Consider the following 15838-nt stretch of genomic DNA (forward strand, 5'->3'; position numbering starts at 1 on the left):
ACTCAGACAACCTGCAGCTGTGTTTAAGGTGTGTTTCCAACACAACACCGGTCCTCTCCTCACTCTCGGTGTGTTAGCGTTACATTATCGGCATGTTTCTGATACAGATGTAGGTCTCAGAGTACGACTGTTTAATGAGGTTAATATATCCAAAATGTTTAAACGCAATAATTAACGGTTCACATGCATTACTACGAGTTACGCTGTGCACATCTCCAGCTTGGTTCATCACTGTTGATGAGAAAGCATTCTTTGCTAGCATCTGCTGCTAACTTACAGCTAACTGCTAACTTACAGCTAACTGCTAACTTACAGCTAACTGCTAACTTACAGCTAACTGCTAACTTACAGCTAACTGCTGAACTGTTTCCCTCTGGGATCAATAGAGTAATTATCTATATATAGAGGCAGGTGAGTTGCTGCTGACCTCATCAAAAGGTCAAAGTTGAGCACTTACAAAGTCTCAGCCGCTGCAAACAAACCGTTAACAGGCAGCTGTGATAAGACAGAGAGCCGCTGTGCTTAAACCAGCAGGTGTTTTTAACCAAGATGTCTCCTACATCTGAATCTGACCTCAGAAAACCGTTTTTTTGCCACTGACTCAGAGTGAACAGATGAAACATCAGCGATGACGGCTATAGATTCAGGATGTTCATCACTTCCACCTGCAGACGTCCTCAAGCTCACCTGCTCAGCTGCTCAGCTGCTTTAGAGCAGAGACGAGCCACAGAAATCAGCGGAAAAAGAAAAGCTTCCAGTTCCTGGAGTCGGCTTGATTATTGAGCTGTATTCAGGAGCTTTATTTTCTCATCGGGGTCATGCTTTGACACTCTGTTGAGGCACAGCGTGCGTCCAGCATCGAGAAAACAGCTGTGAGCCTTTTTATGCCTCTCTGAGAGGTACAGTCAGCTGTTGAGCTGAAGGTTTAAATCCAGGTGTTGAGCCAGTAACCTCTGGGGACTCTTTATGCTGCCTCCAGCCCACTGGACTTTACAATGAGGCCCAGAAAACAGCTGCTTATTGTCAAGGAAATTCTTCCTCTTCTGGCTTCATGTGTTCAATTCCCACATCGCCCCGTAAAGTGGAAAAAGCAGATGCAACACTTGATTCTCTAAACAGACACGGTGTTCTCCTTTAAAGAAGCATTTCCTGAGCTTCCACTTGTGTCCCAAGAGCTATTAATTTAAAATATTAACTACATTTATTGAGAGATCAGCCAGATTGAGTGAGACTCGCACTTCTTATCAATCACGACTGCCAAGAAACTCCTACAAGTTTCCGATTGAGTTAATTAATCCGCTAATTAATCTGTTTCTTTGTCTCCGACAGTCGAGTTCAGTCAAGTCTCAAAGAAAAGAGACGAGCTGAGGGAGGATTTTGTGCGTTTTTTTCACTCAGACTCGCATTAAATCCACCTAAAGGCTGGTTTCCCGCTGAAGATGGAGTAGTTCTGTTTACTCGGAGTCACCAATGTGAGGTTTTATGGGATGGGTTCATAAAAGGCCTCCAGAGTCATTCTTCAGAGCTGAATGAACATCCTCTAACCTCTGCAGCTGCTTTCTTTTTATGCCCTGCTGTCATTTAACAGCTGAGAAATAACAGTCCATCACCTGCAGATATCAGCAGCATGTGGAGGGTTTAGCTCCTCTGGTTTTCCTCAACTCAGCAGGGAAGAAGACTCGGTTTATAGATACTGACAGATGTTAACAAAGGAAAAAATGAGCCTAAAGAGGCAGATTCTGATTCCCTTTTCTTTAGTTCTCTTTCTCACTGATTTATTTATTCATGAAGACTGAACTCTTAACAAAGAGGGAATAAACGAAGGATCCATCCATCACCTTCCTCTTATCTGAGGTCGGGGTGCAGAGGCAACAGGTCCAGCAGGGAAACCCAGACATCCCTCTCCAGCTCCTCCTGGGAGCCAGATGGGATATATAATCCCTCCATTTAGTTCTGGTTCTGACCCGGGGCGCCTCACAGGAGGTATCCTAACCAAAGGAACCACTTTAACTGACTCCTTTCTATGTGGAGGAGCAGCGGCTCTACTCCGAGCTCCTCCCCCCGGATGGTGGAGCTCCTCCCACTTGATGTTGGAGCTCCTCCCACTTGATGTTGGAGCTCCCCCCTTTATGATGGAGTCCCTCCCCCAAATGGTGAAGCTGCTCCCCCCGGATGTTGGCTCTCCTCCCCCCAGACGTGAAGCTCCTCCCACCGGATGGTGTAGCTCCTCCCCCGGATGGTGGAGCTCCTCCCCCCAGATGTTGGCGCTCCTCCCCTTATCTCTAAGCCTGAGCCCCGCCCCCCTCTGAAGGAAACTCATTTCAGCCGCTTGTATCCACGACCTCCTTCTTTAGGTCAGAACCCAGATCTGTGAGCTCAGGTGAGGGTTGGAACAAAGATGGAGCAGGAACCTGAAAGCTTCTCCTTCCGGCTCAGCTCCCTCTTCACCAAACGGACCGGAGCAGCGCCCTCATTACTGCTGACGAAGCCCCGATCCGTCTGTCCATCTCTGATCCAACTCACCATCACTGAGAACCAGGTCCAGAGAAGCTGAAACTGCTCCAGCTGAGGCAGAGACTCATCCCGACCCGGAGGTTCAGAACCACGGCCTCAGATCTGGAGGAGCTGACCTTCATCCCGGCTGCTTCACACTCAGCTGTGAACTGAAGGTCACGGCTTGAAGAAGCCAACAGAACCACATCATCGGTCAAAGTTTCAGATAATGACCAATCGGGAACAATCAGATTCCTGGAGACTGTTTTCACTGATCAGGTTTTAGAATAATTGATTGTTTTAGAGGAGCTTCTGAGAGGTTAAAACTCTGCTGGGAATTAATGGTGAAGAAAAGACTGCAGCTGCCCTTTAAAGAGCCCGTTATGTTGTTTATGTTGTCGTTGCTTTTTACATTACATTGAACATTGAGATCCAAAGAAAAATACAAAGAATGCTGTTTGGAAATGTTTCGACCAACCAGTTTCCATTCATCCAGCTCCTGCAGTCTCTGTAACTCTAATGGAGTTTGTTTTGTTCCTAAATCCAGCAAAGAGCAGCACAGATCTACCCAAAGAGCACTGATGGAGACCAAAGATCTCTGCCTAATTATCCCAGATTTAACAGATGAAAACCCAAAGGTCAAAGATGTCAAAGGAACAGAAGCTTAGCAGCAAAGGAAAGAGTTTTTTGTGTTTGGAAGCAGATTAACTTCCTTGCACCCAACTCAAGGTGCATCCATTTTGAGCTTCAGTGTGTTAATTTAGATACAAATAAAGAGATAATTCAGATTTTCTGCTGTTTGGAGTGTGAAATGCTTACACAGCACACGTCAGTGTTTGACAAATGGCCGGCGTCTGCAGAGTTATGAAACTCCTGCTTTTGTCTTCAGCTCGCTGAGTCATGTCAGAGGAGGTTGAGGCACGCTGTGATTCAGACACCAACCGAATCTAGAAGTAAACACTATTTTCATGGCTGCAAATGACTGTTGTCTGTTAAGTTTGTTATTCACATAAAAATCCTGCTGCTGACGCCACGCGGTTCTGCTGTTTCTGACCCGCAGAGACAACCAGACCGGACAGGAAGTTGTGTCTGGGAGATATCTGAGGTTTATTATTGATGGACTGTGCTTCGCTCTGCATGCACATTTTAACAACCCACATTTATAGCTGTTTTACCCCCACAGAAACACACAGAGACCTTTTTAAAGGGGAACACGTCATTCAGGTCTGAAAATCGCCTTAATCTGGTGTTGGATTTAACCGATTAACTTTTCTCAGAGCTTCTCTTAAACCGTCAGCTTAGACACCTCGTGTTTCAGATTTAATTTGAAATAAATCAGCTGGAGCTGCAGCCAGTGATTATTTAGGTAAACAAGCATTCTATTGATTAATCGGAAAAGATTTTGTACATTATGACACAAAATAAGCTAGTTTTTACGTTTTCAACAGTTAGGGATGAGTGATATGACCAGAAAATCTTACTTATCTAATAATATTTGCCAGGTTAGCTTGGTTCTCAATCTGGAACTTAAAAACAATGTGCGTACAAACGTAAACGTAGATGCTGCCATTTGGAAAGACTGTAAGAAATGTTAGCTTGTTAGCTACATACAGTCACATTCACAACATGTCAGTCGGTTAGCTCAGTGGCTGGAAAGGTAAATGTTGCTGCTTGCTGCCGCTAGCTTGACTTGTTTTATGACGATTGCGGTTTGAAAGGCGTTATGGTTCATACAACCCCAACCCAATATGGCGCCGCCGTTGCAGGATCTATGAATACATCCATGATGCTGTGTTTGTAGCAACTTGGTTTGAATGAGGAAACAATGAGGAGCAAAATTGGAGAGAGAAAGGAAAAACTTCTAAAGTTTGGTAGCATTTCAGAGTAAAGAAAAGAGAAAATACAGAAGAGGGTATCCATTGTAAAAGCCAGTTAGCTTAGCACGATAGCACAACGTCAATGCTACAGCATCTCAGCAGAAAGCAGCCAGTTCACACATAGAGTCCACTGAGCGGAACTAACACAAGGGAACATTTCATGTTAGCATTTTAATGGAAATCAGTCGGATTGTTAGCTGAGAAGGAAGCTAGCAGAGAACAGAGGGAAGCTAGCAGAGAACAGGAGGAGGCTAGCAGAGAACAGGGGGAAGCTAGCAGAGAACAGAGGGAAGCTAGCAGAGAACAGAGGGAAGCTAGCAGAGAACAGAGGGAAGCTAGCAGAGAACAGGGGGAAGCTAGCAGAGAACAGGGGGAAGCTAGCAGAGAACAGAGGGAAGCTAGCAGAGAACAGAGGGAAGCTAGCAGAGAACAGAGGGAAGCTAGCAGAGAACAGAGGGAAGCTAGCAGAGAACAGAGGGAAGCTAGCAGAGAACAGAGGGAAGCTAGCAGAGAACAGAGGGAAGCTAGCAGAGAACAGAGGGAGGCTAGCAGAGAACAGGGGGAAGCTAGCAGAGAACAGAGGGAAGCTAGCAGAGAACAGAGGGAAGCTAGCAGAGAACAGAGGGAAGCTAGCAGAGAACAGAGGGAAGCTAGCAGAGAACAGAGGGAAGCTAGCAGAGAACAGAGGGAAGCTAGCAGAGAACAGAGGGAGGCTAGCAGAGAACAGGGGGAAGCTAGCAGAGAACAGGAGGAAGCTAATGTGAACTAATATTTTGAGTCGCATCAAAGTCCAACCACAATAAAAAAAAAACAGCTCATTATATCAGACGTGTTGTATCTTTGACATCAGAGGCTGCTGGTTAAGCTGTCGTGTTAACAGCTGTTATTCGGAGTCACTGTGTTGTCTGACAACGGACAATAAAACAGGAAATAAGAGGCTTTATTAGGATTTCAGCTGCATTAAAACAGTTTATGAAAGCAGAGACAGGAGGAGAGAAGCTAACAGATGTTAACACAGCTGGATGTTAGCTAGAAAGCTAATATCTGCTGTTCTATAGTCCTGTTATCTGTATCAGGAGGAGGAATGTTTGTAGACAAATATGTTTTTTGGCCCTGATTATGTTGACATAAGTGCTGATTACTTAAAGCTCAGCGGTGTCCGTCACAGCGTGCTGACGCCACTGTTTGGTGGTAAACAAGGCTGCAGGTTGTCACATCAGTTTCCCACAGAAACTTCTGTGTTCCCACACAGCGAGTGTTTCACTTCTCCCACCAGTTCAAGCCTCCAGCTCTCAGCCACGCAGGCCACTGCAGGTTTTTAAGATCCTGAATCCTCGCTGTGATCGGAGTTTGTTTCCCTCTCGGTTTCGGGTTCAGACGGCTGCAACGCTGTGTTGTGTCTTCCTCTTATCAGAACAGAATGTTTCCCAGCCTGTAGCCCTGAGGGAAGATTACCCATCCTTCCTCATTAATGAGACTGTTTAAACTTGGACCGAGTCCTCTGGTGAACCTGAAGCGTGTCCTCGGTCCTCTTCGGTCCCGTCTGTGAACTCTTTGTGGAAAAATGTTTGTGCTTCATCAGCAGTTTGGCTGCTCACTGACTCGCCACAAATAGAGAAGCTCATTCTTTCCTCTGCTGCTTCTTGCTGTCATGAAAGCATCACATCTGCTTCCTGACCTTTTTTGGCAGCAGCAGTCTTCTGGGTAGAAGTTCGCTGATGTGTAGTTTGAAGCAGTTGTTTTTCACCACAGATGAGCAGGAGTCTCCTCCGGTCCCCCGAAGGCTTTTCTATTTGTATCTGGCGCTTTAAATATACATTTAAATTCCATTTATAAGGGGGGAAATTATCTCCATTCCACACTGAAGCCTTGAACTCCTGATGGGAGCAGCTTCTGCTGAAATATCTGACGTGCACTCTCGGGCCGGTCTGAACCCATGTCTGAGCTGTAATCTCATCCCGCAGCTCACTGTGTAATTAAGTGTTTTATGGTGATATTGTTCTGCTGTCAGAGCTCTCATTTAAAGCCCTGCAGTCATATTTTATGGTCGGGGAGGGGCTGCGGAGTTGTTAAGTTAAGTCAGGCTGCTCTGAAATTATTGCACAAAACTCTGTCATTTGACATGTTTGCTTTGTTTAAATGAAGTCAGACAAAAGAGGCCACAACACATCTTCTATATGAGGTAATTATTAACTGAGAAGCTGCACAAGTTGTTTAGATTTTCCTTTTTTTAGAATAAGCTTTTAGTGTGGCTTGCAAAAGTCTTTGCTAATGTTTTTGCGATTTTTGTGGGATTTTATGTCAAGAAATGGTCCAAATTGGTGAAGTTTTCTTGGAAACAAAACTGGTGCATGCATGTGTGTTCACCCCCACAAGTCAAAAAGTCTCTTGCAGTATGATCATCTTAATAATTAACAGGAAGATTAACCAGCTTATGTTTGCCAGAGAGAAGTAAAAACCTCTGACTCGCTTATAATCGATCAATACGAGGAGGAAAGAGTTTATACTCTCAGCATTTGGTCAGTAATTGTCCTAAATTAAATTAAACCTTTAATATAAATGGATTTCTGAACAAAAACATTGAAACACACTGTTCATATAAGCTAAAGTTTGAGGATTGCACTTCTGTTTGACTGCATTGGAAAAATACCCACAATCCTTCACTCTGCTGTGGCAGAAAGCAGACTGAAACCTCCATAAACTGGTCCTATTTCGGCGCTGATCCGCCTCTGTTTGGCCTGTATAAGTCGGTTCTATGTTGTTCCCGCTGTGTGAAAAGCGCTTTTTAAATGCATCACCTTAACTTTGCAGCTTTGTTTTAATATTTGACCTAATTTCACGTGTTTGTATCAACATTAATGTGACGTGTTGAACAGGGAGGATGCGAAGCGTTTCCAGACTGGTTTCCTTTCGACTTTCCTTTTTTCAGGCCGACTCTGCAGCACCACAAGCATTTCAAACATCCAGCGAAGGCTTTTCATAAGAGCAGAATGCAGGGCGACGATTCAAAGTGTAACTGGAGAAGTCGGAGGTTACAGCTCATGTTTTCCTTCCATTCACACAAACACACCACAGCCACTGGGACACAGGCAGCTCTTTGACCACGATGCAGGAAGTGTGCACGCTTCTCTCCTCGCATCGACCCGGGAAGAAGCTTCGGCTCTGAGAGCCTCCACATCGCATCAGACACTCTCTGCATTCCTGATGAGGGTTACTGGGTTTAGTTTGATGACCTCCGGCTTTGAGAACAGATAAAAACTGTCAAAGTTCGCTTTTCTTGCTGAACATTTGGTTCTACAGTCGCAGCTCCTCTCACAAGGCTGACGTGTTGCCTGCCTGAACATCTCATATCTGCATCTGTACAATCATAAATCATAAATGTCATCTCAAGGCACTTCAATTCAAACCAATTGCAATCCAAGAAATCATTATCCAATTTTTATTGAATCGATTCAAATACAGATCAGCCCAATTCATGCAAAGCCAATTAAAATATAGTTTCCTGGCGACTGTGGGAAGAAAAAACTCCCTTTTAACAGGAAGAAACCTCCATCAGAACCAGAACCAGGAAGGGTCCATCTGCCTGGACCAGCTGGGGCTGAGAGGACAGGAAAGAGGGGACAACAAGCAGCGTAACACCAGGCCAGAGATACCTGCTGAGAGAGAGAAACACAAGTTAATGACAGCAATGATGTCATCTGTACATGGAGGGAGGAGAGGTGCATCATGGGAGCTCCCCCAGCAGGCTGGGCCTATAGCAGCAGAACTATGGGATGTTTCAGGCTCACCTGAGCTATCCCTAACTATAAGCTTTATCAGAAAGGAAAGTTTCAGCCTGATCTTAAAGGTAGAGAGGGTGTCTGCTTCCTGAAGCCAAACTGGCAGCCGGTTCCACAGAGAGGGGCCTGATAACTGAAGGCTCTGCCTCCCATTCTGCTTTTAGGGGCCTGATAACTGAAGGCTCTGCCTCCCATTCTGCTTTTAGGGGCCTGATAACTGAAGGCTCTGCCTCCCATTCTGCTTTTAGGGGCCTGATAAGTGAAGGCTCTGCCTCCCATTCTGCTTTTAGGGGCCTGATAACTGAAGGCTCTGCCTCCCATTCTGCTTTTAGGGGCCTGATAACTGAAGGCTCTGCCTCCCATTCTGCTTTTAGGGGCCTGATAACTGAAGGCTCTGCCTCCCATTCTGCTTTTAGGGGCCTGATAACTGAAGGCTCTGCCTCCCATTCTGCTTTTAGGGGCCTGATAACTGAAGGCTCTGCCTCCCATTCTGCTTTTAGGGGCCTGATAACTGAAGGCTCTGCCTCCCATTCTGCTTTTAGGGGCCTGATAACTGAAGGCTCTGCCTCCCATTCTGCTTTTAGGGGCCTGATAACTGAAGGCTCTGCCTCCCATTCTGCTTTTAGGGGCCTGATAACTGAAGGCTCTGCCTCCCATTCTGCTTTTAGGGGCCTGATAACTGAAGGCTCTGCCTCCCATTCTGCTTTTAGGGGCCTGATAACTGAAGGCTCTGCCTCCCATTCTGCTTTTAGAAACTCTGGGAACCACAAGGAAACCTGAACCATAGCACTGCAGATGAAATCTGATGTCAATAGCAAAGCAAAAACCGAGCCTTTCCATGTCTGAGGTACAGTGAATGCAGCATAATGTGCAGATAAACATGTTGTAACGTTAGCTACTCGCTTTTGTGCTTCAAAGCGCAGAAAAAATGGATTTTTGTTTCATATTATGTCCTTAAAATATGTAATCAGAGGTTGACACGTCTTATCCCAGAAAGAAAGTTTAGATTACAGTGTTTTAGTTTGTTATTGAAGCTCAACAGCAGAGCTCGCCATGAAAAACAAACCACAGGGAAACGGCTTTACGGCCTGGAACTGCCACCTTTCTGCTATGAACGGAGCTGCAGAGCGAGAAGGAAGCCGACATTTCAGGGAATTGTGTCAACCAGTGAACAAAAGGGCAGAAAGTGTGCTTTATTGAAAGGGAGGCATTGCTTGAGCTCCTGTTTGTTTAAAAGCTGCATGATAAGTTAATCCATCAGCTCATTTCCTCTTCACGTAGTCCACAAATATTTACTTTAGCCTGTTTAAAGGCGATGTTGAAATCCAGTGTGTGAAATATGAGAGTCTGCAGAGCAGGAATTTATTCCTGATCCCATAAAAGTGTCTTTTTGAAGCTGCCAGTCTGACAGAAAAGACGGGCTGTAATTCAGCTTTGAGCTGCCTGATGATTCATGAGCAGAGGTGCCCGGCACTGAAATCTGGAGACCCTCTGCTCCAAGGTGCAGATCTGGGAGTTTTCTGCTCTTTGGACCCTCGTTATGTGTCCGTTTCTCCTTTTAGACGCTGAAGCTTGAATAAACAGCGGATGATCTGGCACCATAACCTGTCCTGTTGCTGTTCTGGAGCTTTTTATCTGATCAGATTATCTTTCGGAGCAGAAATTATCCCGAGGCGTTGTTGAAATCCAGATGTTTGGATTCCTTTTAGCGTTTCAAGTGTGTTTCATTTCATTGTGTTGGCCTGAACACCGAGTCCAGGAATTCCTTCCTTCCTGGGACGAGTGTCTGGCAGGAAGCAGGAAAACACTGGGACAGAGTTGCTTCTTATGCAGCAACTATAACCGCCTCCTTCTTCTTCTTCTGTGGTTTCCACCTCGGCCAGTTTGGGTCCAACTGAATATTTACTCGGAGGAGAAATTTGATTGAAACAGAAGTGATTTTTCCGGCAGACAGTTTTTATTTACTTGTTCCTTGAAGGATAAAATGGTAGCAAAGCAGGCCCAAGCCATGATGCTCCCTCCACCGTGCTTTTGTTTCTTTTTGTTCCTCTAAACAAAGTGTTTCATCCGTTCACAGAACATTTTCCTTCCATTTGCACCATCCACACTCAGGATTTATCATGTTATCATGTTTCTTCTTCTGCTCTTGGTGTGGTTTTTAGACTTTTCTCCACTTGTTGTTCTCTGGTGGGCGGATGAAACTGACGTTTCTGCGCTGCTCCTCTCAGATCCTCGGTTTGTCCTGCAGGGCAGACTTCCTCCCTGCAGCCGTCTGCTGCTTTCACAGCTCTGTTGCTTTGCTTTGTTTAGCTCATCTGATTGCTAACAGAGCATGTATTGAATCTGATTTGCAGGAGTGGTTAGAGATTATGCAACATTCTGGAACTGGAGCACAGCTTCCACTGAGGAAAAGAGTCTCCGATTTGAAGAAAAAGCTCCTTCCTGCTTGGCTGGCAGAGCTTTGAGTAAAACGTCATGGAAAAGGTCGCAGCTCTGAAGGATCTGAACACGTCTCCTCCTCAGCTGCAGCTCTGTTTGTCATCAACAGACTTTAATCTCAGCAGAGGAGATTAAACCTGGCAGCTCGGTGACGAAAAGAAATGACAGAAATAACGTTCAGTTCTCCAAACATCTGCTTTCAGGCAGACCGACGGCGAGCTCGTGTGTTGAGGGCTGTTTTTTTTTCTTCTGTCGGGACGCCAGCGCTGAAGAGAGCCAAAGACTTTCAGTATCCAGAGGAAGAGGCTGAGCGATGCCTCAAGGTGCGACAACTGCTGCCACACTGAGGGATATTTATAGGGTTTCAGGCTAAGAAGAAGGATCCATTCCTGCAGGAATGCTCAAAGGATGGTGGGAGTCATGGACCCACTGATGCATAACCAAAAAACAGTGATTAAAAGGAGCATTTCACCCTCTTTCTGTTCTCACTTCTAGTGTTTTAAGCATCAAAATATATTAAAATGATCTGTTCCTCAGCAGGTGTTAAAACTCAGTAAATCCAACACATGACAAATTACACTGAGTCATTATTTACTGAACAAATACTGAGATAAAACAGAAGCAGGGTGTGAAAAAGTAAGTGAACCCTCACTGCTTCCACAGGAACTAAGAGGGTAAGAAGCAGCCAGGAGCTGCTGATCAATGCTCTGATTAACTGATCATCAGTCAGTGTGAGCAGCTCTATAAAAGCAGAAGTTCTGTCAGTTTTCAGGTGTGTTTTAACACGATGCCAAGGAGGAAAGACACCAGCAATGATCTTAGAGAAGCAGCTGCTGCTGCCCATCAGTCTGGGAAGGGTTATAAGGCCATTTCCAAACTATCTGGAGTCCATCATTCTACAGAGAGAAAGATTATTCACAAGTGGAAAACATTCAGGACAGCTGTCAATCTTCCCAGGAGTGGACGTCCCAGCAAGTTCACCCCAAGGTGAAGAAGCCCAGAGCTACATCTCAGACTCTACAGGCCTCAGTTAGCATGTTAAAGGTTAAAGGTCACCCCAAGGTGAAAAAGCCCAGAGCTACATCTCAGACTCTACAGGCCTCAGTTAGCATGTTAAAGGTTAAAGGTCACCCCAAGGTGAAGAAGCCCAGAGCTACATCTCAGACTCTACAGGCCTCAGTTAGCAGGTTAAAGGTTAAAGGTCATGACAGCACAGTTAGAAAAAGACTGAACAAGGATGGCTTGTTTGGAAGGGCTGCAGGAGAAAGCCTCTTCTCTCTAAAAAGAACATGGCAGCACAGCTTAGGTTTGCAAAGCTGCATCTGAACAAAGCTCAAGACTTCTGGAACAATGTCCTTTGGACAGACCAGAGCAAAGTGGAGATGTTTGGTCCTAATGCACAGCAGCACGTTTGGAGGAAACCAAACACAGCATATCAGCACAAACACCTCATACCAGCTGTCAAGCACGGTGGTGGAGGGCTGATGATCTGGGCTGGTTCTGCAGCCACAGGACCTGGGCACCTTGCAGTCATTGAGTCCACCATGAACTCCTCTGGATACCAAAGTATTCTAGAGTCAGATGTGAGGCCATCTGTCCCACAGCTAAAGCTGGGCTGAAACTGGCTCATCAACAGGACAAAGATCCCAAACACAGCAGCAGATCTACAGCAGAATGTGGGAAAAAGAGAAGAATCAAGGTGTTGCAATGGTCCAGTCAGAGTCCAGACCTCATCAGGGGTTCACTTAGTTTCTCTCTCACTGCTGCTGCGTTTTGTCTGTTTTCGTCAGTAAATAAAGACACGGTTTAATATGTCATGTGTTGTTAATCTGAGGTTATTTACTGGATTTTAACACCAGTATATAAAACCCCGTCTGGTTTGAGGCTCATGGCTCCTCGGCAGATAAATTATTCTCTGCGTTCGCCAGCTAACAGTTTATCTTTGTGTTTTGTGCCATTTTGAGCTCAGAGACGGGTTTCTCAGGTTTTTGGCTGTTTCAGCGTCGTTCCCTCCGTTCATTTCTTTTGTTCTTAATCCATTTTTGCTTTTATTCGATAGTTTTCAGAGAGCAGCACGGTGACAGCAGAGGAAGGATTCTGCTGTTGCATCGTCCCAATGAACCTCTGTGAATACGATAAAGTTTCGCAGGATATGTTCATGCAAAAGACCAGCGAGACACTCCTAAAGAGAGACAGCAGAGCGTTTCCAACCTCCCACTCAGATCTAATGAGCGGAGGAGTGTTAACAGACTGGCAGCAGCTCGCCAACACTTGAAAGTTGACGTGAAAGCAGCTGTACTTTCACTCCTTTTACCCTCCGGGTGCCCAGAGGGTCATCCGAGGACACGTGAGTCAGCCTCTGCTCGGTAATGTTTGGGAGTGGTGCCTCTTCACCACCAGAAAAAGATTAACTTCATCAGTTTCCCCACCTAAATGATGCTCAGCTCTGAGAAAAAGGAAGCGTTTGTGCAGAAATAGCACGTCTGGACTTGTTCCCGTCTGAGGTGGAGTCGTCTCAGCGCTCCATCAGCTGTCCTGAGCGGAAGCAGCAGCCACTCCCAAACCCTGACTTCATCTGACCCACTTCCTCCACCCTCGCTTCTACATTAGATCAGAATTCTGTTTCCATCCAAACTGTGAAGAATTCGGCTTCCGATCACTCTTCATGCAGCAGGTGAAACGCACAAAGAAATGCAAAGAAGCTGCTCTGGCTGGGTTTGAAACTACGGAAGCCCGTTTGTGCCAGTGTGAGAAAGTATTGAGCTGCAACCATTTTCAGGGTTTTGATGCAGTGTTTATGTTGAAATATGAAAAAAAATCATCTAAAACGCTTTTATCCAAGAATAGATTCGATTTTTTGGTGGTTTTGACTGAAATTTGCTTCAACATGAAACAAAGATTAAACATCTCTCTTCCATGTGTTTTGTCCAAGATTCTGTTGAGATGTAACGTTACAGTTTGGACAATTTGGTGCTTTTATTTGAACAAAATGTCTAATTCAGGGTGTTAAACTCTTTAATTGAGCTCGGTTGTTCTTCTGAGTCGAGGTTCGTTCCCACGAGGTGTTTACGAGGGTTTGGGGGGGGGCAGGTGAAGCCAGATGCTGCTTTTTCCACGACCTCAGGTCCAGTCAGAGCAGTTTGCAGCTTCAGGATCATCATCATCGTCTGAAGCCGATTGATTGGACTCGTCTTCGGCTTGTTTTGACAAGTCTTTATCTCCTTTCTCTCATCGCTCGTCCGTCTGTGGCAGCATCCTGGTGAAAGTGGTCTTTGTGGAGCGTGAAATGAGCTCCTCAGTAATGCTTCCTCGATTGCAGCTGCTGTCCTCCCTCCATCAAGGACTCCTCTTGTCTCCCAGCAGCCTGCGGAGGAGGGAGGGCGCTCGTGGATGACCGAGACGAATCGGCCCCCGGGGGGCCGCCTGCTGCTGGGTTTAGTTCAGATAAAATGATGCTGAAGGCGGCTGGTGGTAAACCTGAGTTTCTAAAAGGTGTAAAACCCCCTGATTGTCTCTGCCAGGTCACGGAGAATGCCACTGCGGGGAGTGCAAGTGCCACGCCGGCTACATCGGGGACAACTGCAACTGCTCCATGGAGACGGGGTCGTGCATGTCAGACGACGGGAGGATGTGCAGCGGCCGGGGAAAGTGCGTCTGCGGCCGCTGCGAGTGCACGGAGCCGGGAGCGTTCGGACAGACCTGCAACAAATGCCCCACCTGCCCCGACGCCTGCGGCACCAAGAGGTAACCACAGCTTCATCTGTGTGTAGTTTACAGAAGTTATTTTAAGCTAATTAGGCTCAGAATTTTCTGTTTTCCTTCCTGTTTTATCTGTTTATTGGAAAAAGTTTTGCTGCTGAAGCTGCTGGATCAGGGGTTCACTTAGTTTTACACTCACTGCTGTCGCAAGCTGCTGGATCAGGGGTTCACTTAGTTTCTCTCTCACTGCTGCTGAAGCTGCTGGATCAGGGGTTCACTTAGTTTCTCTCTCACTGCTGCTGAAGCTGCTGGATCAGGGGTTCACTTAGTTTCTCTCTTACTGCTGCTGCCTTTTCTGATTTTGTCAGTAAATAATGACACGGTTTAATATGCCCCGACGCCTGCGGCACCAAAAGGTAACCACAGCTTTATCTGTGTGCAGTTTACTTTATGAAGTTCATTCAAGCTAATTATGCTCAGAATTTTGTGGTTTTTTTTCCTGTTTTTTTCTTATTTTTATCTGTTTTATTGGAAAAAGTTTATTTTATTTAATTTTGTTTCGTTTCAGAAGGGAATTTATTTATTTGATCTGTTTTAAACATTTCTTCATCTTCTTGTTACGAAAAGGGAAAAAATACATAAAGATTATATAAAAAATATTGAAATATTATAATAATAATAATAATAATAATAATAATCTTTTATGTGAAGATAATTTATAACAAAAGTTAAAGAAAAACAAAATTCAAACATCAAAATCCCCATAAAGGATAAATAAATAGATAATCTGGTGAAATATTAACACATCCACCCATTAGATGGTTTTAGGAACTTTAAGGACGTTCAGACAGACTCGGCCAGCGTTCAGGCAGCGCCGCATTTGTTCTGCGATAATCGTGTGAACTGATGATGGATGAGGTGGGAAATTGAAACAAGACGCAGCAGTTAGTCTCAGTTTAGTCTTAGTGTTGAGAAGCTGTTGGTGCTGCAGGTAGAAGGTCAACCCACCATAACGCTCTCTGAAGAGTCTTTGATGACGCAGTCATGAGAGAGTTGTTCGGATCGGTCTCATGACACCTGTGACCCAGACAAAGAAAACTGCTGCAGCTCGGGCTCTTTGAGGTTAAATATCTGTGATATGTGGATGTTTGAGAGATGATGTGAAGCTGAACAGAAGCCAGGATTACTGCACTGACTGAACATTATAATTATTATCATAATAACTTTTATTTAACCAGGATGTTTTTCAGCAACAGCACAGTTATAACACGTGTAATATAACATAGCATGTTTTAACATAGCATGGTATAGTATAGCATAGCATGTTTTTACAGTTACAACTCGTGTAGACATCTGACAAAACCATGAATCAAATTTATATAAATTAAAGTTATGATTGCTTTCCTATAGTATAAAAGTAGTCGTAGCATAGAATATAATATATATTAAAAAAAGCATAATATATAATGGTATAGTATAACATAGCATGTTTTAGCATAACATAGCATAGTAAAGCATAGCATAACATGGCAAAGGTTAGAATAGCATGTT

At 44.9% G+C, this 15838-nt stretch overlaps 1 protein-coding gene across 1 annotated transcript in view; it reads left to right on the plus strand.

Moving 5' to 3' along the window:
• itgb5 (integrin, beta 5) overlaps positions 1-15838 on the plus strand; it is a 53949-nt gene that overhangs the window by 30287 nt on the left and 7824 nt on the right. Inside the window, exon 12 of the mRNA XM_072397536.1 lies at positions 14110-14332. Within this exon, the coding sequence (XP_072253637.1) occupies positions 14110-14332 (223 nt within the window). The remainder of the gene's footprint in view (positions 1-14109; positions 14333-15838) is intronic.

This window comes from Leuresthes tenuis, unplaced genomic scaffold (assembly GCF_036924035.1).
Source record: "Leuresthes tenuis unplaced genomic scaffold, fLeuTen1.0.hap1 SCAF_12, whole genome shotgun sequence".
NCBI lineage: Eukaryota > Metazoa > Chordata > Actinopteri > Atheriniformes > Atherinopsidae > Leuresthes > Leuresthes tenuis.